Below are 23,207 nucleotides of genomic sequence, written 5' to 3' on the forward strand. Positions count from 1 at the left end.
TTATTAGGCCGTTTATTTAAATACTCCCACACTTTTGACGACTTTTGACATGCTTTTTTCCCTCGCTTGCGCCGTCTGCTTTGCGCTCCGCCATGACAGTAGTGTGATGTAAATATGTGACGCGCCGACGCACAAAAATGGCGTTGACGTATTTACGTCATCGACGCGTCGTTTCAGCCTTAGCCCTGAGCGAGAGTCCGGTCATTCAGGGCCTGGGGGGCTTTGGGTTTATAGTTCGTAAGGGCCCTTAATCCCCTCCACAAGGCTGCAGAGTCATTGGAACGGAACGGTTCCTGTAGATGGTTAGAGTACACAGATTTAACTTTCTCCACTTCCCTGTTGAAGTGGTACTTGGCTTCTCTGTAGGTACTCCGGTCCCCGCTCCTCCACGCAGTGTCCTTTTTCTTGCGCGGTTGTCGGAGCTTGGGTGTGAACCAGGGCTTGTCGTTGTTATAACAAGCTCTGGTGCGCATTCGAATGATGCGCGCCTCATTGAACTGTATGTATGAGGTCACAGTGTCCGTATAATCGTCCAGATTGTCTGTGGCCGCTCCAATTGCCACCTAGTCTGTCATCTCCAAACATGCAAGCAGCTCATCCACAGCTTCAGCGGTGAAACACTTAATGGTCTTCATAACAGGTTTAGTCAGTTTCAGCCTCTGTCTGTATGGAGGGATTAAATGCACCATCACGTGATCTGATAGTCCAAGGGCAGCACGCGGGACTGCATGATTTGCCTTGCTTACTGTGGTGTAACAGTGATCTAAAATGTTCTCCTCTCTGGTCGGGCATTTAATAAATTGTCTATACTTGGGTAATTCCTGGCTCAGATTTCCCTTGTTAAAGTCACCGAGCACGATAACAAGGGAGTCCAGAAAAGACCGTTACGCGTGTAAGATCTGGTCTGCAAGCGTGCGGTGAGCGTTACACACGTCCGCGCTGGGCGGTACGTAGGCAGCCACCAGAATGAATGAAACAATCTCACGCGGTGAGTAAAAGGGCTTACAGTGAATGAAAAGATATTCCTGCGCAGGAAAGCAGTCTTGGGATATCACCGTCACGTCTGTACACCACTTGTTGTTGATAAAGAAGCAGACTCCACCGCCTCTTCTTTTGGCCGCAGAGCCGCGCGTCTCGGTCCGCGCGGAGAAGATAAAAGCCCTCCAGTTGAACCGCGCTGTCCGGGACACTCGCGCTCAGCCATGTTTCCGAGAAGCATAGGAAGATGAGGAAAAGTCCTTGTTTCTTCTCATCAGCAACGCTGGCTCGTCCATCTTGTTGGCAAGTGAGCGAACGTTGGAGAGAAAGATGCCAGGCAAACTTATTAGTGCCACACTAATTTTGCTGTTGCTGCAGCACGCCATATAGCTGTTTGTAGGTGTAATACGCTGTCTGCAGCACCCATTCATCCAGACACAAAGATTGAAAGCCAGGGTGGTCTATGATGCACGTCTCCACCCCTTCCTGCTCCATTGTTGTTGCCACTGCCTTATCTCATGACAGCAGGCACGGTCTCCATGTGCACACATTTGTGACATGTACACCTGGAAATAGAAATATTCATAATATTTGTACATCAATTCATATTATTGACACCTGCAATCTGCATACATGTGCAATGATTAATATTATCATTGTCTTGTTGTGGATCTTATTAATCTACATGCATATTTTTTTTTACATTCATATGTTTAATATTGCCGGTATATGGAGCTGTGGCTCATAGGAATAATGTCTCCCGGCTGGCCTGGGAACGCGGAAGAAGATGGATGGATGGATGGATAATTAGGTTTGAGATTGTGTCAATGATAGATACTTAGTCTATAGAAAGGCCTGTGCCTGGGGTGTAAGTTGTAACACTAACAGCAACAGTGCAAGACTAGACCACAAGCTAAAACTAGTCAATAAATAAATAACATTTTACCATTCTGTATTCTGAAGGCGATCTATGTCATGTGCTACTCTAGCATCAATATCATCAGCGTCTTCCTGACAGTCAGCGTCGGGTTCAAAGCGATATGGCTCTATCCCTTGTCTGGGGTGGCCGAGTAGTAGCTGCCACCCCCACGGCTGCCACGGCGCCTCTCACAGCATATTCCCTATCTGAATCGCACCCACTGGCCTCTAGTCCTTCACTCTCACTTTCGGCATCCACAAATCTTTCATCCTCGCTCCAATTAATGGGGAAATTGTCGCTTTCTCGGTCCGAATCGCTCTCGCTGCTGGTGGCCATGATTGTAAACAATGTGAGGATGTGAAGAGCTCCATGACCCGTGACGTCACGTGCACATTGTCTGCTACTTCCGGTACAGGCAAGGCCTTTTTATTAGCGACCAAAAGTTGCGAACTTTATCGTCGATGTTCTCTACTAAATCCTTTCAGCAAAAATATGGCAATATCGCGAAATGATTAAGTATGACACATAGAATGGACCTGCTATTCCCATTTAAATATGATAATCTCATTTTAGTAAGCCTTTAACCCCCTGTTTAGATGTTCAGCTAAAATGATAACAAACACTTTAAAATGGCAGCCAAAATCAAAAACGGCGAGAAAGAAAAAGAAAAACGACTATTGGAATGGATGGGAGAACAACCAAAATGGCAAAGGCTCAGCCAATGATCAGCTCCAGAAGGATCAAAGGATCACCTGTGAGTATTAGAACAATCAGACCATGTCTAAGTGAAGCCAAGCTACCAGCAAGAAGCCCCCACAAAGTCCCATTGTTAAAAAAAAGACGTGTGCTGAAGCGGTTACAACTTGCCAAAGAACACATTGACTGCCATAATATTTAGGGACTGATGAGCATAAGATTGTTCTTTTTGGGTCTAAGGGCCACAGACAGTTTGTCAGACGTCCTGCAAACACTGAATTCAAGTCCCAGTGCACAGTGAAGACGGTGAAGCATGGTGGTGCAAGCATCATGATATGGGGATGTTTCCCGTACTATGGTGTTGGTCCTATTTATCGCATACCAGGGATCATGCATCAGTTTGAGTACATCAGAATACTGGAAAAAATCATGTTGCCATATGCTGGAGAGGAACATGGCCGGCTCTACGCATGGGCAGGAGGGGGCAGAGCCTCCTTAAATAAATGTCTTGCCCCCTCAAATCAAAATTTGAGAAGGCAAATTGTAATAAACTCACAAAATTACTACATTACAAGTTGACAAAATGATCTGCACTAGCGGAAAAATCCGCCGAAAAAGGGACACACACGATATAGTGTCGGCTTCCCTCTCATCCCTCCCTCCGCTGTGCGTGTATTCAACATTCCACAGGCTGCGCAGCAGACACACACCCGCACAGGCGGACACACTCCCTCGGCCCTCAGTAAACATCCAATCACTGTTGCAGTATGAAAGTAAAAGAAAAGGAAAAGTTGTCTACATTTATCATATACTTGTTAGGATGGGTGTACTTGTGTGGTTTATCTGTCATAAACACGTTTATCGTCGCGGACTTTCGGTGCTACGGAGTTCCTTTTTTTTTTATTTTTATTTTTTACAACTTGACGAGAGCAGTGACAGCGGTGGCTCTGAGCAGCAGTGGTTTGGAAGGCAGAGAGCCTCCACTGTCCCTGTAACAAGCTACAAGTCATGTATGATGCTGTTAATGACGGTAAAAATGAAACATAAGGTATATATCCTGCTTAGCAGTCCTCCTCTGCCGTCCTCTGTTCAGAGCGGAGTCCCTAGCAACGGCCCGTTTTACTTAGCAACGGTCTGGCAATCGACTGTTGGAATTATTTTTTTGTTGTTTTTCTTGTAATTCCACATAGTCAACTTTCAATCTACATTTTGTAATAAACAAATTATAAGTTTCATTTGATACGACCAAGACACCTAAAAACAAAAACACTGCCGTTTTCATCAATTTACAAGCTAGTGGGCAACACACATACATTGGAGTGAATGCATTTTGTGCCCAGATGAGTGCCCACGTCCATTGCATGTGACAAACTGAAGACACGCTAGCGGGTCTACCTGGTTGATCCTGCCAGTAGCATATGCTTGTCTCAAAGATTAAGCCATGCAAGTGCAAGTGCAAACGAGTTTGACAGACCCCTACGTAAAGCCCCGCCCCAGGCTGTAGTCCTGTACTGTTGATGTTTTTCTTCACGTAATCACAGCAGGTTTTTTCTGTTGTTGTTCAAGCTTACTTATTTTCTGCTCCAGCTTCCAGCAGCTCACAAAGAGAAAGTTAATGCTCTGTAATGCATCCATTTTTTTAGAGCATTTAAAAAGTCTAGTCCTGCTCCTGCATGTAGTAGTAGTAGCAATGATGCTACTGCTAGTACATCAGGGACAGCAGCTAGCAATACTGCACCTTTAGCACCAGCAAGCACTGAATCTCCTGCACCAGCTCCCTCCGTCCCCCCAACAAGCGCTCCCCCAAAGCAGCCTGCTAAGCTACCCAGTGACTTAAATGGCAACGCACCATCTCAGCCAATACTGGGTGGCTACCCAAAGCGTGCATTTGGTACAACATTAAGATCATTCAATCCTGCCTGGTACAGCACACGACCATGGCTAGAGTATTCTGTGGTGCGAGATGCCTGCTTCTGTTTCACCTGTCGGAAATATGGCAGCGCTGTTAATGTTGCCTCCCCTGAGGGATTGCCACCCTAATGTGGTCAGGGGGTTTGCGTGCCTCAATGACCGTAAGAGCTATACCAGCAGGAGCTTAGTCTTCAGGTGGGACACCCAAGTTGGACAGGTCTGAAGGTAGAGGCCTGACCAAGTGCAATCCACTACTCCAGGTTGGGGTTGGACACATAGCTAAAGACCCATTTCAATGAAGAAAGCATCGTTACTATAAGCACAGAAAAAAAAGTGCTGGAGCATGATGTGTACACATGATGCCCCCTTCACATTTCTGACTGCCCCCTCATATAACCATGCCTAGAACCGCCCCTGGAGAGGAATGCCCTTGAAATAGGTATTTCAATAAGACAATGACCCCAAACACACCAGCAAGCGAGCAAAATCATGGTTCCAGACAAACAGAATTCAAGTAATTCCCGGACCTTAATCCCATTGAAAACTTGTGGGCTGACATAAAAAATGCTGTTCATGAGGCAAAACAAAAAAAATGCAGAGGAATTGTGGAACGTAGTACAATTGTCCTGGGCTGCAATACCTGTTGCCGGTGCCAGAAGTTGGTGGACTCCATGTGCCAAAGATGTGAAGCAGTTATCAAAAACCGTGGTTATGTAACTAAATTATAGTTAATAATTCTAAGATAGGATGAATCTGCAAGCCGTTCTTAGTTTATATAGTACATTTGAGTTTTGTAAAGAAATATGTCAACACTGCTATTTTTTGTTTTATGTATCTTGACTTTCTGTAAAATATTGTCAAATTAAATTACTTTTTTCCAATTTTCTGGCTTTAAAATATAATCTGCAGTGTCCCCAATGCATTTGTATTCATTAAAATACAATTTATTTGAATAATTTTGAGGTTTACTCAGCTTTTTAAACACACTGTTATTATTATGAACATAACTGTACCTATCAGTATTAATGGTGCCTTCACAGATGTGTAAGTTACCCATGCTTTGGGCACTAATACACCCCCATACCATCACACATGCTGGCTTTTAAACTTTGCGCCTATAACAATCTGGATGTTGTTTTTTCCTTTTTGTTCCTGAGGACACGACGTCCACAGTTTCCAAAAATAGTCTGAAATGTGGACTCATCAGACCACAGAACACTTTTACACTTTGCATCAGTCCTACTTAGATGAGCTCGGGCCCAGCAAAGCCGGCGGCGTTTCCAGGTGTTGTTGATAAATGGCTTTCGCTTTGTATAGTAGAGTTTTAACTTGCACTTACAGATGCAGCAACAAACCGTAGTTACTGACATTGGTTTTCTGAAGTGTTCCTGAGCCCATGTGGTGATATCTTTTACACACTGATGTCGCTTTTTAATGCAGTACCGCCTGAGGGATCCAGTGTCACAGGATTTCAATGTAATGTCCAGTGATTTCTTCGGATTCTCTGAACCTTTTGATGATATTACAAACCTTAGATGGAGAAATCCCTAAATTCCTCGCAATTGCTTGTTGAGAAATGTTGTTCTTAGACTGTCCGACGATTTGCTCACGCATATGTTCACCAAATGGTGACCCTCGTCCCATCCTTGTTTGTGAATGACTGAGCATTTCATGGAAGCTGATTTTATACCCACTCATGGCACCCACCTGTTCCCAATTAGCCTGTTCACCTGTGGGATTTTCCAAGTAAGTGTTTGATGAGCATTACTCAACGTTCTCAATGTTTTTTGCCACTTGTGCCAGCTTTTTCGAAATGTTGCAGGCATCAAATTTCAAATGAGCTAATATTTTTGGGGTTTGGAGATGCAATGCAGGATTAGTTCTAAAATGCCCATAACAAGTAGTACATGTCTCCGCAGGTAGGAGTATGATAACATAAATGTGCAGTTTATGAGAGTGTCTCTGGTAAGATGCCCGATATAGTACAGACAAAATCCTTCATCACTTTTTAGTTATACACGCAGTGTTAGTAAATCGCATGCAGTACGCCCACTAATGGTACACGCTATTTTATAGATTGACATGATGTTTACCGCATGGTATTTGGCTTTTAGTAAAACAGGCTGATGATACACTGTGTTAATGACACACAAAGTGTTAATACACTGCGTTAATAAAACACATTGTTACACTGCTATTAATACACAATGTGTAAATAAATTATCGGTTATTAATACATTATGTGTTAATACACTCTTTCAAAACAAAAAAGAACAAATACGTATACAATCCCACATGTGAGGTAGTAACTAACAAAGGAAAAAAAACAAAACAAGACGAAGGTGAAATATACAGTAAAAGTGAAGACAAAAATACGTGAACATTAACCCCTGCAGTTAAGAAACGACTACAAGGACTTTTGAATTCAAATTAATGTGTTTATTGGGTGTCCATTGCTTAAAGATAGCAAGTATCTGTAGACAAAACATTTTTTAATGCTATTGTCAAGTTAAACAGCTAAAAGCGTGCAAAGAAAACAACAAACCGAACTGTAGTATGTTATAATTCACTGGAGTTTACATTTAACGGTACATGATTTTCTCTGCATTGTTTGAATTATTTCTTATATGAAGTTTCTCGAAACATAATTAATGATCACAGTTTAAGTTTTAAATTGAGGAATGCTTCATGTGTTTCGTCCAAAGAGGTTGTTCATTCGGCAATGAAATAAAAAGGCAACTCAGAAAAAAAACATAGTGGAGGAAATAAGTATTTGATCCCTTACAAATATATGAGCAGTCCATCATTTTTATGCTAGTTTTTATATCTTCATGAGGGAACAAATTCATTCAGCACTTACTTACTCCATTAGATTTACACAAACGTTTTAGTCAAACGTTTCCCACCTCTTGGGGTCTGCCCTCTTTTGGGGGGCTACAGCTGGTTGAATCATTGTCAGCAGGTCGCCAAACAGATCCTGAGGATTTGGTTTTTCTACTTCAGCATGAAACGGTCTTGTAAGGGTGCTGGAAACTGGACTGGGGACAGACATAGAGCTTCTTAGGTTTGAGAGAGTGTAATTAGCGGTTGATGAATGAGGCAAGGAGATGTATGAGGAAGGGGAAGCCATTGGATAGATAGGCAGACGCGTAGAACTGCCAGGCAGTTGCTGTCTGAATCTTCCTGAAATTGTGGGGGTAATAACTTGTGAATCAGAGAGTGGCTCTGGTGTTTTATGCCAGACTGATTGGCTGAAGAGATTGGATGACATGTCATGAGGTGGCTGAAAGGGAGGAAGGTTCTGTGGAAAAGATCTTGTGGATTCATTATCACCTTCAGCCTTTCCTGACAGAAAACTAACGTGTGTGGACTCGTTAAGAGGGTCCAGCAGGCGTATAAATTCCATACCATCTAAAGAGTGAACTTCATCTGAGGTTTTGCTCAGGGCTTTCCTAAATTCTTGCCCTCCTCTTTTTGTCACGTACTCATTGCGTTGTGTACACTGAGGCTGAGTGTTAGGTGGTCCAAGACCAGCTCTCTTCCTGGCGTGAGGACGAGGTATGGTGATGTTGTCTGGGGTCGAGGAGTCTCGTGCTACAAGGCCTGAATTTTGACTGCTGTGGGTTTTTTTTTCAAATTGGGCAGATTGAAGTCTTTCGTAGGAAGAAAGCTTGCAAGGTGGAAAGTCTGCTTGATCCTGTCCTTGGCTCAACAACTTGTTGTAAGGGTGGGACGGCTTTAGGCCGGGAAACATTTGTGAGTATTCGGTGAAACTCAGCTCCTTTCGCTGCAAAAACAAAATGAGGAAAAACAGGTATTTAAAGCAATAATAATCAAATAATCAAATTAATGTATAATAAAGATTACTTCTATCTGGCACTCAATGAAGGCGGACACTTTCCCTTTCGCTCTACTCTTTTTGCACTGCTCTTCAAAATCAAAACAACGGAATTGATCAACTGGACTCTTAACAAATTGACAAAATCTTGGGTTCAGTGGAGTCAGCCTGTCCTGTCGGAATGGTTGTTTTTGGACTCTTGGGAGAAGCAAAGTGCTGTGTGCGACTTGGGATGGGTATTCATAAGATTTTTACGGTTTGGAGTCCAGTTTCGATTCTGCGTAACGATTCGGTTCCATAACGGTTCTATTATCAATTCTTATTTGGGAAAAAAAGGTGGATTAGCCTTAGTTTAGTTTAGTTTAGAGGTAGCATGACCAGACAAAGCCTACAGTGAGGTCATATACATAGCATAGCATAAGAAAGGCACTTTAAAAAAAATAAATGTAATAAATAATTATTCTTCTGTAGAATTTAACTCAGGAGTCTCAAACATGCGGCCCACGGGCCAATTTTCCCAGGAGACCCCTGAATTTCGGGCACCAATTCTCTCAAAGCCCCTGTGGATTTTTACCAGATCAAGTATATTCAGGGAGTGCCATAATGGCACTGCCTTTAGCGCCCCGTACATCCTGAAATGACAACGTGCAAGCCCAGTTGTATGTTGCATCTGGCCATGTGAGACGCACGTGTGTTTTTGCAAGACGTATTTGATCAACAGCTACACACGTCAAACTAAGGGTGGCCGTAAACATTTTTTAAACACTGTTACAAATATGTGCCAGACTGTGAACCCACACCGAACAAGAATGACAAACATTTCGGGAGAACATCCGCATCGTAACACAACATGAACACAATTGCGGAACTAAGCTTTCACATCAGAACAATTACCCAGAATCCCATGCAGAGCTAAATCTTACGGACTACAATATAAACACCCCTGCTACCACCAACCACTCACGCCCCCACCCTCCCTACTTGCGTCGGTTGAGGTGTTGTATATTGTAGCCCTGCTACAATATACAAATGTTTTGGGTATTTGTTCTTTTGTATTTAAGTTGTGTTAGGGTGCAGACATTCTCCCAAAAAGGGTTTGTCATTCTTGTTTGGTGTGGGTTCACAGTGTGGCGCATATTTGTAACAGTGTTAAAAGTTTTTTTTACGGCCATCCTTAGTGTGACGTGTATGGCTATTGAATAAGTAAGTCTTGCAGTCACTGACGTTATTCTGCACAAGTCTCACACATCATGATACAGAGCCGGCACATTGGTTGTGTGATATAAAAGCGTGCGCGATGACATGTAGTGGAGCAGTAGTCTTCTTTTGGGGGTGCGCGGACCCCTGGGGGTACTTGAAGGTATGCCAAGGGACAAGTGAGATTTATTAAAAACCTTTTAATAACCAGCAGCAATTCATAAATCCTTTATACATATGTGTATTGAATAATACTTCAATGAAGTATGAATGTAAGTTCGTAAACTGTAGAAAAATAATACAACAATCTAACATTCAGTGTTGACAGCTAGACTTTTTGTGGACATGTTCCATGAATATTGATGTTAAAGATTTATTTTTTTGTGAAGAAATGTTTGGAATTAAGTTCATGAATCCAGATAGATCTCTATTACAATCCCCAAACAGGGCACTTTAAGTTAATGATTACTTCTATGTGTAGAAATCTGTATTTATAATTGAATCACTTGTTTATTTTTCAACAAGTTTTTTAGTTATTTTTATATATTTTTTTCCAAATAGTTCAAGAAAGACCACTACTATTGAGCAATATTTTGCACTGTTATATAATTTAATAAATCAGAAACTGATGACATAGTGCTGTATTTTACTTCTTTATCTCTTGTTTTCTAACCAAAATGCTTTGCTCTGATTAGGGGGTACTTCCATTTTCTACCGCTTATTCCCTTTTAGGGTCGCGGTGGGCGCTGGCGCCTACCTCAGCTACAGTCGGGCGGAAGGCGGGGTACACCCTGGACAAGTCGCCACCTCATCGCAGGGCCAACACAGATAGACAACATTCACACTCACATTCACACACTATGGCCAATTTAGTGTTGCCAATCAACCTATCCCCAGGTGCATGTCTTTGGAGGTGGGAGGAAGCCGGAATACCCGGAGACAACCCACGCATTCACAGGGAGGACATGCAAACTGATTAGGAGGTACTTGAATTATAAAATGTTTACAGGGGGTACATCACTGAAAAAAGGTTGAGAACCACTGTTGTAAAGGACGTTAAAGGACGTTAAAGGCAGTGCAGTCACGGCAGCCCTTAATAATGTCGGCCAGGTGAAAATTGGGAAAAATTTGGGAGAATGTTTGCACTGGTAGATTGTCGGGAGGTACACTGAAATTCAGGAGTCTCCCGGAAAAATCGTGAGCATTGACAAGTATGTCACTAGGGCGGGAAAGCCTTTTGTAGAAAGGGAATTCAGTAAAAAGTGCATGTTGGATTTTTTAAAGAAATCTTTTCTTGCGGCCCAGCCTCATCCAGTTTCTGCATCCAGTGGCCCCCAGGTAAATTGAGTGTGAGACCCCTGATTTAACTAAATAAATCATGTGGAAATTACACAAGAACGTAATATTTAGTACCATGTGATTTTAACCTTTTACATGCAAAGTGATATATATATATATATATATATATATATATATATATATATATATATATATGTGTGTGTGTGTGTGTGCGTGTGTGTGTGTGTATATCAAGCCTTTTTTGGTTACATTTCTAATTATTATGGCTTACAGTTTATGAAAACCTTGAATTGACAATCACAGTAAATGTGGGATTTCAAAAAGTGTAAGCCTGTAGTCAAAATGATAATAAAGACTTGACATACCTTACTTTGCATGTAATGAGCTAATATCACATATTACATTCACATTTAAAGTTAATTGCTGACATTAATGAACTTGCACACAATATGCTATTATTTTGAGTTTCAATTAGGCCTGGACGATATGGTCTAAAATTAAGGTCCCAGATTTATTTTTACATGAAATTCGATGAATTGGAAGATGCTGGAAGCTGTTCAAGGAACCCCAAAGCTACCACAAATGATTGAAGGATGCAAGCAGAGCTGGGGGTACTCAGACTTTTGTGATTTATGGACTAAATTGCAAACTGAGCATGGACATACACCTGCTGTTTGTTGACTTTTGTTGGACAAACTGGCTGTGTTATTCTGTTTGTGAGAGAACATAGCCACTCTGCAGGCTCACACACACACGCGTCCACGGAAAATACTTGCCACCACACACACAAACACACGTGCCCTTGTTGCAAGTCTTGAATTGTATGTTGTAATTTGTATACCACATTTGCATGAGTTTTTTTTCCTGGTCCTCACCCCACCCAATAGTTCCTGTTCTATCTACACTGTAACTATATATCTGTTCTTGGACGGGTTTGTACTGAATATTTAATTTTGTTGTACTTTTGAAGTGTTATGACAAAGTTCCATCCATTTCATCTGTGAGAGATGTCTTGATCTTGTTAATGGGATCAAATTGGGGGCCGATATTTGCCTTTAACTGATATTCACCTTTGTATCTTTTAGCACATAATAGTGCGTTCAACGACTCTTGATTAAAGTTTTAAACAGAGGCAACACTAGTTTTTAAGATCATTGATAATATTTAGAGGTGTCCCAGTTGAATGTACAACTGTGTCCCAGTGTTTACATGCTAAAGATTGTACTCACGTGAAAGATTCATTCAAAAGGGACGCTTGCTTAGGGGGACATAATTACATTTCCTTAAAGCTTGTTACGCACATGCAGGAGTTGCATGAATTCCAGTAGGGTGTGTGTCTTGCCAAATCTCTCGCTAGAATTTGAGACCATACGGCAAGGAACGCGTCATTTATCCACAGTGTGAAGCCGCAAGTCACATTATCACTGGAGGACTAGAAGAAAAAGGAATGGCTAAGCATGTTTCTCACACACACACACACACACACACACACACACACACACACACACACACACACACACACACACACACACACACACACACACACACACACACACACACACACACACACACACACACACACACACACACACACACACACACACACACACACACACACACACACACACACACACACACACACCGATGACACAAGAAGCTAGCTGTTCATTGTAAAGTATGGGTGATCTATCCAGATGTCAATAATATTACACAAACCCCGTTTCCATATGAGTTGGGAGTTGTGTTAGATGTAAAAATAAACGGAATACAATGATTTGCAAATCCTCTTCAACCCATATTCAATTAAATGCACTACAGAGACAAGATATTTGATGTTCACATATCTAAACTTTATTAAATGTTTAGAAAGGGCATGTTCACCTTTTCTTTTAACAACACTCAATTAACGTTTCGGAACTGAGGAAACTAATTGTTGAAGCTTTGAAAGTGGATTCTTTCCCATTCTTGTTTTATGTAGAGCTTCAGTCGTTCAACAGTCCGGGGTCTCCGCTGTCGTATTTTATGCTTCATTATGCGCCACACATTTTCGATGGGAGACAGGTCTGGACTGCAGGCGGCTCAGGAAAGTACCCGCACCCTTTTTTACGAAGCCACGCTGTTGTAACACGTGCTGAATGTGGCTTGGCTTTGTCTTGCTGAAATAAGCAGGGGCATCCATGAAAAAGGTGGCGCTTAGATGGCAGTATATGTTGTTCCAAAACCTGTATGTACCTTTCAGCATTAATGGTGCCTTCCCAGATGTGTAAGTTACCCATGCCTTGGGCACTAATGCACTTCCATAACATTACAGATACTGGCTTTTGAATTTTGCGTCGATAACAGTCTAGATGGTTCGCTTCCCTTTTTCGTCCGGATGACACAATGTCGAATATTTCCAAAAACAATTTGAAATGTGGACTAGTCAGAACACAATACACTTTTCCACTTTGCATCAGTCCATCTTTGATGACCTCGGGCCCACAAAAGCCGGCGGCGTTTCTGGATGTTGTTGATAAATGGCTTTCGCTTTGCATAGTAGAGCTTTATTTTGTACTTACAGATGTAGCGACAAACTGTATTTAGTGACAGTGTTTTTCTGAAGTGTTCCTGAGCCCAAGTGGTGATATCCTTTAGAGATTGATGTCGGTTTTTAATACAGTGCCGTCTGAAGGATTGAACGTCACGGTCATTCAATGTTGGTTTCCGGCCATGCCGCTTACATGGAAAGATTTCTCCAGATCCTCTGAACCTTTTGATGATATTATAGACCGTAGATGTTGAAATCCCTAAATTTATTGCAATTGCACTTTGAGAAACATTAATCTTGAACTGTTTGACTATTTGCTCACGCAGTTGTGGTCAAAGGGGTGTACCTCGCCCCATCCTCTCTTGTGACGGACTGAGCATTTTTTGGGAAACTGTTTTATACCCAATCATGGCACCCACCTGTTCCCAATTAGCCTGCACACCTGTGGGATGCTCCAAGTAAGTGTTTGATGAGCATTCCTCAACTTTATCAGTATTTATTGCCACCTTTCCCAACTTCTTTGTAACGTGTTGCTGGCATCAATTTCTAAAGTTAATAATTATCTGCAAAAAAAAATGTTTATCAGTTTGAACATCAAATAAGTTGTCTTTGTAGCATATTCAACTAAATATGGGTTGAAAATATTTTGCAAATCATTCCATTCCGTTTATATTTACATCTAACACAATTTCCCAACTCACATGGAAACAGGGCTTGTACACAGTATAATATATTTAGTATATAAACGATACCTAAGTGGTTAGATCGATATTTTTCTTTTACTTGTTAGTATTATTTTTATCCCAAAATGATTTTTGGGAGGTTTTTGTTATTGTTTGCAAACTCAGGGGGTACGTCTCTTGATACAGGGAGGCTTTGAGGGAAAAACTCAAACGATTTAAATGGTAACAAATAGTAGTTTTCTATTTTGGTTAGTTATTGTGCATTACACTTTATTTTGTTAAATTGTATGTAGTATTTAATACTACAAATGTAATACATATTTTGATTTACAACAACACTAGCAAATTCAAAATTCAGTAAGATATGCTTTATGTTGTGTTCACTTTAATTACTTGATAAAACATTTTCACCTCTATAATTTATTGTCAAAGTATTAGAATGGATCTGAGGCCAAAACAGTTTGAGAAATTGCTAGTAGAGGTGTACTCCATCATTACGGTTAGTGCCTCAGATTTATTTTGGGTACAGTAAGGAAACAAAATGCAACACATAAATCTCTTTAAATTATTTTTAAAATTAAACATAAAAAACTGAAGACTGCTGGCAGGTACTTCCCATTCTCAAAAAACCCCAAAACAAATAACAAAAAAAAGTGTATTAATAGTTATTGGTAGTAAAGTTAATTATTATTTGAAGTACAGCATTAATAGTTCCTGTTTGTTCTCTATCTTTACTGAACAATTGCGGAACATAGCTTTTATATTTTCCTCTTGTCTTTATTCACATATTCAACCAGGAATATGTTACCATAGAGGTGTTTTTAACCAAATAAGTGTTTTTTTCAAGTTCTAGCTTCTCGTAGGCACTATCACTAGTCAAAGATCGGACTATATTCATCACCAAGTGGACATATGACACCGTGCAGCCAATCAATCTCTGTACCAAAATCGGATTACGAATACCTGCACCGTTACATCCATTCTGTAAAAAAAAATGTTCTAATTGGTGCCAGCTGGAGATGATCCGGTCAATAATTGCATAATTTGCTAGTTGTGTTGTAAATCAGAAGATGTATTAAATTTGTAGTATTAAATATTGCACAAATGTTTTTGAAAAAAATAAAGTGTTGCCTGCACAATAACCAAACAAAAAGATACAACTATTATTGGCCCCCATTTAAATTGTTTGTTTTTTGCCATCAATGTCCTTATTTCCTGACTTTGGAACCTACAATAAAGAAAAACTATTCTATGATAATTAAAAAAACTACTTTCTAATCACTGTAGTATCGACCGTGTACTGGTACTTGATATACTTGGTATTGGCTTACTCTTGTTAACGTTCAAGAGATTTAGTCTAACCATGAGCGGCTTCTTGTGTCTTCTTATGCTTTGCTTTGTAAAAAAAAAAAGGAACATTTCTATCAGCACAAACTGCTGCCAAGCAAAACCCAAAGAGACCTATCCTGCGATTGGGTGTATTTCTTCAATATATTTTACATTTAAATTTATTCTTGTCTACCAACCTCTTTTGGCTGTTTTTTTTTTACACTTACATGTTTGGTGCAATGTGCCACATAATTTTTAAGTTTTTTTTTTCTAGTAGATCGAGACAAAATGAGACAAAACTCACCACAATAAACAAGTGTACATTCAATTACCATCGACAAAATAGCAATATAAAATGTATAAATATATATCAATGCACATATAATGTTATCAGCTAGGGTAATAGACATGCATCACTGAAAGGTGACACAATATTTTTTCAAACATAGAATTTTAATCATATTCTAACAATTATTAAAGTTCCAAATTTTCACTGTGATTATTTATTTAGGTTTATCTTTTTTATATTTATCAGGGTGGAACAGGGGTTAATGCATTTGCTTCATGACAAGAAAGTCCTGGGTTTGATCCTTGGGCTCTGGGTTTTTCTGTTTGGAGTTTGCATGTTCTCCCTGTGAATGCGTGGGTTCCCTCCGAGTACTCCGGCTTCCTAACAAAGACATGCACTGGGGATGGGCTGATTGGCAACACTAAAATTGGCCCTAATGTGTGAATGTGAGTGTGAATGTTGTCTATCTGTGTTGGCACTGCGTTGAGGTAATGACTTGTCCAGGATGTATCCTGCCTTTCGCCCGACTGCAGCTGGGATAAGCTCCAGCACCTCCCACGACCCAGAGAGGGACAAGTGGTAGAAAATGGATGGATGTTTTTTTTAAACATTTCATTAAAGCTGACCCATATAACATTGAACACCAAATACACATACTATAACTGTTCTTCTTTGTTTGGAAAAATAATTTCATTAGAGGTGTAACCACTATACAGCTGGGCAAGTGTTTAACAGCCAACTGACCAAGCTAGCGTCCACAGCTGCCAGACCACGATTCTCATTAGGATGGGACATGATGTTATGATCTGGTCTGCAGTCTGCACCACACTCACATGTCGCAGATGAAGCCATACCCCATTTGCACATAGTTGAGTGGAAGAGGCGATTAAGCCTGACCCAAGCAGGCCTTGGAAAGCATAATGATGTGATGTGATGTACTGGCCCTTAGGGATGTAATCATGGAGTCTGCAAGACTTTTACCGCCATTCCATGTTCCATTTGTAGTTTGCTACAAATGGTGTTTGACTGGTTCAAGTCATTTAGCAATTCCAGTGCAGCAGGGACAAATGGGTGTCTCGATTTAAGCTTTCGGTGTCCTGTAAGAGGAGACAGAAGACAGTCATGAAGAATGTGCCCAGGCTCCAGTGCTCGGCGTACTAGAGACAGTCTGGCTTTCTTGCGACGAAGCTCAGATCGTTGAATACCTGATAAAATGGAAAGATTGTCCGTTGTTGTGGAACGCAGGCATCCAGTGACTAAATGCAAAACGTCGTAATCGGCTTATCTATGAGATGAGTGTGAGCACTTTGAAACCAAACAGGTGTGCAGTACAGACTGGACCAAGGCAAGGGTGGCTGTACGAAGTGTAACACCGCCAGAAGCCCAGCTGGATCCAGCCAGTCATCTCAAAAGCCAAACACATGTTGTTAGCTTTTTGTGTAGTGACTCAGGTGTCGGCGAAACGTGAGTGCCCTGTCCAACCTAATGCCCAGATATGTGGGTTTGGCAGACAAGGGTAGAGGACGTTCTTAAAAAGTGATGTTAAGCCCATGTTGTGCCTCCCTGTTGTAAAGGCGCAAGGCTGCCGTCACTGTTTTGGTTACACTGAGCTTCAACTTCCATTTCTGAAGATAAGAGGATAAGGTCGTTATGTCCTGGGTAAGAGATCCCTCTAACGCCTGCCAGTTTTTTGCATGATGTGTAATTGCCAAGTTGTCCGAATATGCAAACTTTTTGGCAGTTGTAACTGGCAGATCATATGTGTAGATGTTAAATAAGAGTGGAGCCAGAACTAATCCCTGAGGGACGCCATTTCTCAAATGTTGCAACCTGCTATTTGGGCCATCACTAGTGGAAAGGGTGAAACTGCGGTTTTTGATGCGTTCCATGATCAAAGAGACTATGTGCATGTCCGGCAGTAGGCGCAAAGGCTTTCAGGTAAGGCCACGGTGCCAAACGGTATCGTAGACTGCTTAATTGTGCAGTTTATATTATGAAAAATAAATTAACATTTTTAGGAGGTTTCATGAAATTATCACTTTACCTGGTAATGCATATAGTTTGTCTTCTGAAAGTGAATCAGTTCCTTGTGTTTCAATCCAGCAACATGATCTTCGAGTGCGACACGGCCATGTTTCCCCTAATTTAATTCCTTGCGGCAAATTTAACATTTTCAAAGTCAGGTTTATCAATCTTGTCATACACAAGACTTGGTTGTGTTTTATCAACAGTGATTTCCAGCTAAGACCACCGACAGAGATTTTTAACTCCCGCATCAATTTTTGTAACATCAGACTTCTAGTTACCTTTTGCCATGTTTGTTCTTTATTTATGGTGCAACCTTACTTACACAGCACAATTAATGATAAGGATGTTAAACGTTACTGAAGTCTGTGTGCGTCATCGCCATTAGTCATCCAAACAAAAATGTTGGATACCTAAGGTGGCTGAAAAAGGTCACAACAAATGCAAACACCTCCAGACAAAATCACAAAGCCACAACACAACAACTTTCAGTTACAGCCCATCCATCCATTCCCCTTGTGGTCCAGGGGGACGCTGATGCCTATCTCAGCTACAATCGGGCGAAAGGTGTAGTACACCCTGGACAAGTGGCCACCTCATCGCAGGGCCGACACAGATGGACAGACAAATATAAAACCGCAACACACAAAGGACGCGACGGACGCAATGGAAATGACAGAGGGGCAAGTTACGCCAACGGATCAGGTGTGGCTGAGGCGTAAGGTTAAAAACTGTGTAATGAACATAGTATAGTCGCCATGTTCGTCTTATCATGTTTAGCTTGAAAAACTTGCTTTTTCCTAGCTTACTTTAACACTTGTGAGGCTTGTTAAAATTCAGGAAATAACCAAAATTCTAACATTTTCTTTACATTGCATTTTTTTTACATTTCATAAAAAAACGAAGAAGTGATATTTTGACGGCAAAATATTAAAAACGCGCATTTCCGCATATTCCCGACGATTTCACATGCTTGTGTATAGTGTAGCATGTTTAACCGTTCATTGTCCTGTAATCCTGCAGTGAAAAATAGTACTTAGAAACATATTTGTTTTTGCAGAGAATTAGTAACACTGTGGATAAACATTAGACAATGTATTTGTTTTAGCTTGCTCTCACGTTCGTCCAGGTGTTTTGTAAAGTCATGCACCCATGTGGAATATTTGCAACTCCTGCATGTGTGTCACAAGGTATTAGGGCAGGGCGATATATCGATATAAACGATATATCGGAGGTTTGTCTCTGTGCGATATAGAAAATGACAATATCGTAATATTCAAGTATACTGTACGTTCTCAGTTCTCATGCAGTTGCTTTTAGCTGCGGGCATTACACTACAGGCGTTTCTCATTCCTTCTCGTCTCTCCTTCTCACAGAGACGTAAAACAAGCCCGCCTTCTTAAATACGTCATGCGCTTTCGCCGAGCAGAGATGTAACAGCATGGCTAACGTTAGCTGAGGCAGGTGGCGCAAGCAGAGTGGAGCGGAGCGAGTTGAGTGACATTACAAGAGAGAGAAGGTGCAAAACTGATTACAAATGGAGGAAGAACAATTAATGCCCAAAAAAACAGCAGGGGGTCCATCATCTGGCAGTGGTTTTGGCTTCAACAGACAACAGCAATATGCAAAGTATGCAGCAGAAGTGTTACTAGAAAAGGTATCAGCACCACTAATTTGTTCTTTCATTTAAAAAGTCACCCGCGAGAGAATGAAGCGTATTTAATAAATACAGTTTTGGTCAATTGACTTACCAGTAGTTGTGATTTCCCTCTGTGCATGAAAGTTTAAAAGTTTTAAAGAAGAATATTTTAATGTAGACACATAGAATCATCATACTGGTGTGATTACATACATCAAGTGTTCATTCAAGGCTACGGAAAACTATCGAGATATATATACAACAAATAGTGAAATGTAAATGTGCCTAAAGCGAGCATCCCTTTTTAAGAAATCTTTCATGTGAGGACAATCGCCATGTAAACACTGGGACACAGCTGCAGAAGGGGACATCTACTGTAGGCAGCTGCACAACCATGGCAAACAATAACGTGACATTTTTCATGACAAGACTTGACACTTTTAAAAAGTTGACATCTGATCTATAGCAGTGTATAAGTGTAAAACCAATATTGTTACTGATGGGTGTCAAATATGTGCTAAATTTGAAGATGAATATCCAAAGGTAATATTTTGAAAAACTCAAATGCTCCTATCGAATCAATATGTCTCTGACCTCACAGGTGAACTTGGCTCGGAGCGCTTCACAGTCCTGTAGAATCCTGAGGTCCTCAAGACTTTTAGCCAGAGGAAAGGGTGGACTCTCATGCTCGTCTAGGCAGCTGAAGATGCTGGCCAATAAGCTGACGTTGGAGAGGTTCTCCTTGGGTGGGCTGGGCGGAGCTGTGTGTGGACCAACATGACAATCTCTTTCTTCAACACACTCAACCTCTTTGAGTGAGTGGTATGGCTGTAACCTGCACAGACCAAAACTTTTTAATAAGGAATTACATTGAAAGTATGTAACATTATTCATCTGTCTTTGTAATCTTTCATTTATTTAAATCTTCACCCAATTTAGGTCACATACAAAGCTCCAATTAATTATATGCCATGATTTTGTAACTAATAAAAATAAAAAACATCAATCTTTTTATGTAAACTTTATTTTAACAGAGAGACACACTATAAAACAGTTGTCCCCAACAACCGGTCCGTGACGCGTTTACTGCTGGGCCGCACAGGAACATTAAGTAATTTATAAACTACTGCATTTTCTCTGACTTAACTTTTGCCTGTCCAACTAAACACACCAATAGCTTGTTTATAGATGTATACTACAACTCCTGATAGGAAGTCACCATTTGATATATTACATTAATGCTTATTAATGACCATATAAAATGTTAATGTGCCAAATTGTAGCCAAAGGTTAATTTCCATCTGCAGTTCCCTGAAAGGGTTCTTAACCTTTTTGACCTCGGTGCCCAACTTTTCTGCTACAGAGGGGCCCAGGACCACTCTAATATTTATACTTAAATAGTAAACTTACTCTTGATTTTGATAATTTTCAAAAATTATATCTAACCTACTTACAGTTTACAAACGTATCAATTGATATAAAAGCATGTGTCAATCACAAAGATTATTATTAATTTATCATATAAACCTTAAGCTCAAGTCACCATGATTAGAAGAAGTACTAATCAAATAAACAATACATACATACAATATGTATTATGTTTCGCAAAAAAAATAAGCTAAATTAACAAAAAAAATGCTTAACTAAACTGTCAATAAAGTGCAAAGAAAAATACAGCGTCACCATATTAGTTATAGTGTTTGGCCTTAAGAAATTGCTGTACGACATTAACGTCAGAGGTTTTCTGTTTTTTTTATTTTGTCATTACTGCCACAAGTGGTGGAAAAGGGTGTTACAACTAAGTACCTATCCATCCATCCATTTTCTACCGCTTGTCCCTTTCGCTGCGGCCAATAGGGACCACAGCTGAAAAACATATATTACATTCTGGGGGGCGCTCGCAGCCCAACAATGGGCATGCAAGCAATGGGTTAAGAAACACTGGTAATAGTATTTGCCATTAACGTGCCGGGGACCATCTCTTCACAAAGAAACACGCCCAAGGCTCCCACGACTTAAGCGTTATGGTGAGTTGATTTTTCATGCTCATTTTCTGCCACATGTGGAAAGCCGGTCTGTGAAAATAATGCATACATTAAACCAGTCCCTGGTGTAAAGAAGGTTAAGGACCCCTGATATAAAACATAAATGAGTTTATAAATGGGCTGCACGGTGGAAGAGGGGTTAGTGCGTCTGCCTCACAATACGAAGGCCCTGAGTGGTTAGGGTTCAATCCCGGGCTCGGGATATTTCTGTGTGGAGTTTGCATGTTCTCCCCGTGACTGCGTGGGTTCCCTCCTGGTACTCCGGCTTCCACCCACCTCCAAAGTCATGCACCTGGGGATAGGTTGATTGGCAACACTAAATTGGCCTTAGTGTGTGATTGTGAGTGTGAATGTTGTCTGTCTATCTGTGTTGGCCCTGCGATGAGGTGGCGACTTGTCCAGGGTGTACACTGCCTTTCGCCCGGTTGTAGCTGAGATAGGCACCAGCGCCCCCCGCGACCCCAAAGGTAATAAGCGGTAGAAATGGATGGATGGAAGTTTAGAAATCAATTTGTATTTGATTGAGTGAAGTAAGTATTGAATCCCTACCAAATAGCAAGCAATGCGACCCAACAGAGTGGTTATGCGTGCATGAAACAGATAAAAAAACAATTTCATTATGTGTATGAAATACACCAGTCCCACAAACACTCTCTACATTCAAACCTCGACACCACAATGGGCAAGAACAAAGAGCTGACCTTAGGGAAAAGATTGTAAACCTACACAAGACTTGAATGGACTAAAAGTTTGACAATAGAAATGCAAAATGGAGGTGTTTGTATACAGAGAAATGTTGAATATGGATCCATAACAACATCACTATTGTCAAAGATGGCAGTGCAAACATTCTATTTTACTTTGTATTGTTTCTCTCACCACACTTCATACTGACATGTTGGCAACCATGCTGGCCAACTACAAAAAAATCACAACTACACTATGACAAGTACTACATTTATAAGAAACAACAAATACACTACTACAAGTACTACATCTACGAGAAACAACAAGTACACAACTCTGATTAATCCAATTACAAAACATCGCAAATACTCTACAACAAGTACTACAACTGTAAGAAACTAAAAGTACACTACTAAAAAGTATTACAACTACAAGTACTACAACTACTAGAATAAATAAATGATAAATGGGTTGTACTTGTATAGCGCTTTTCTACCTTCAAGGTACTCAAAGCGCTTTGACACTACTTCAACATTTACCCATTCACACACACATTCACACACTGATGGAGGGAGCTGCCATACAAGGCGCCAACCAGCACCCATCAGGAGCAAGGGTGAAGTGTCTTGCTCAGGACACAACGGACGTGACGAGGTTGGTTCTAGGTGGGATTTGAACCAGTGACCCTCGGGTTGCGCACGGCCACTCCCTCACTGCGCCACGCCGTCCCGTATATGTATATAACTATATGTATACTACTAAAACTATTAGCACACTACCACAAGTACTACAACTACAATAAAACTAATTCATATTATAATTATTATAAAATAATATAATAATAATAATAATATAAAGGGAATAAGTGGTAGAAAATGGATGGATGGATGGATATATAATAATAATGAAAAGTACTACAATTACAAGGAACTAAAAATACACAACTGCAAATACGACCACTACAAGTAACTAAAATACAATACTGCAAGTACAAACACACTGCAATAAGTACTACAACAAAACTACAAAACTACCACAAGTACTACAACTACAATCACACTACAAGTACTACAACTAAAATTACACAACTAGAAGTACTACAATTACAAAAAACTAAAAGTACACTACTGCAAGTACTACTCAGA

At 40.6% G+C, this 23,207-nt stretch overlaps 1 protein-coding gene across 1 annotated transcript in view; it reads right to left on the reverse strand.

The window, feature by feature from the left end:
- Positions 1-6,921: 6,921 nt before the first annotated feature.
- dennd1a (DENN/MADD domain containing 1A) overlaps positions 6,922-23,207 on the reverse strand; it is a 101,919-nt gene continuing 85,633 nt past the window's right edge. The window contains exons 21-22 of the mRNA XM_061876758.1: positions 19,925-20,165; positions 6,922-8,291 (exon numbers count right to left, since the gene is read on the reverse strand). Of these exons, the coding sequence (XP_061732742.1) occupies positions 7,392-8,291; positions 19,925-20,165 (1,141 nt within the window). The 3' untranslated portion in view covers positions 6,922-7,391. The remainder of the gene's footprint in view (positions 8,292-19,924; positions 20,166-23,207) is intronic.

This window comes from Nerophis ophidion, linkage group LG17 (assembly GCF_033978795.1).
Source record: "Nerophis ophidion isolate RoL-2023_Sa linkage group LG17, RoL_Noph_v1.0, whole genome shotgun sequence".
Classification (NCBI taxonomy): Eukaryota; Metazoa; Chordata; class Actinopteri; order Syngnathiformes; family Syngnathidae; genus Nerophis; species Nerophis ophidion.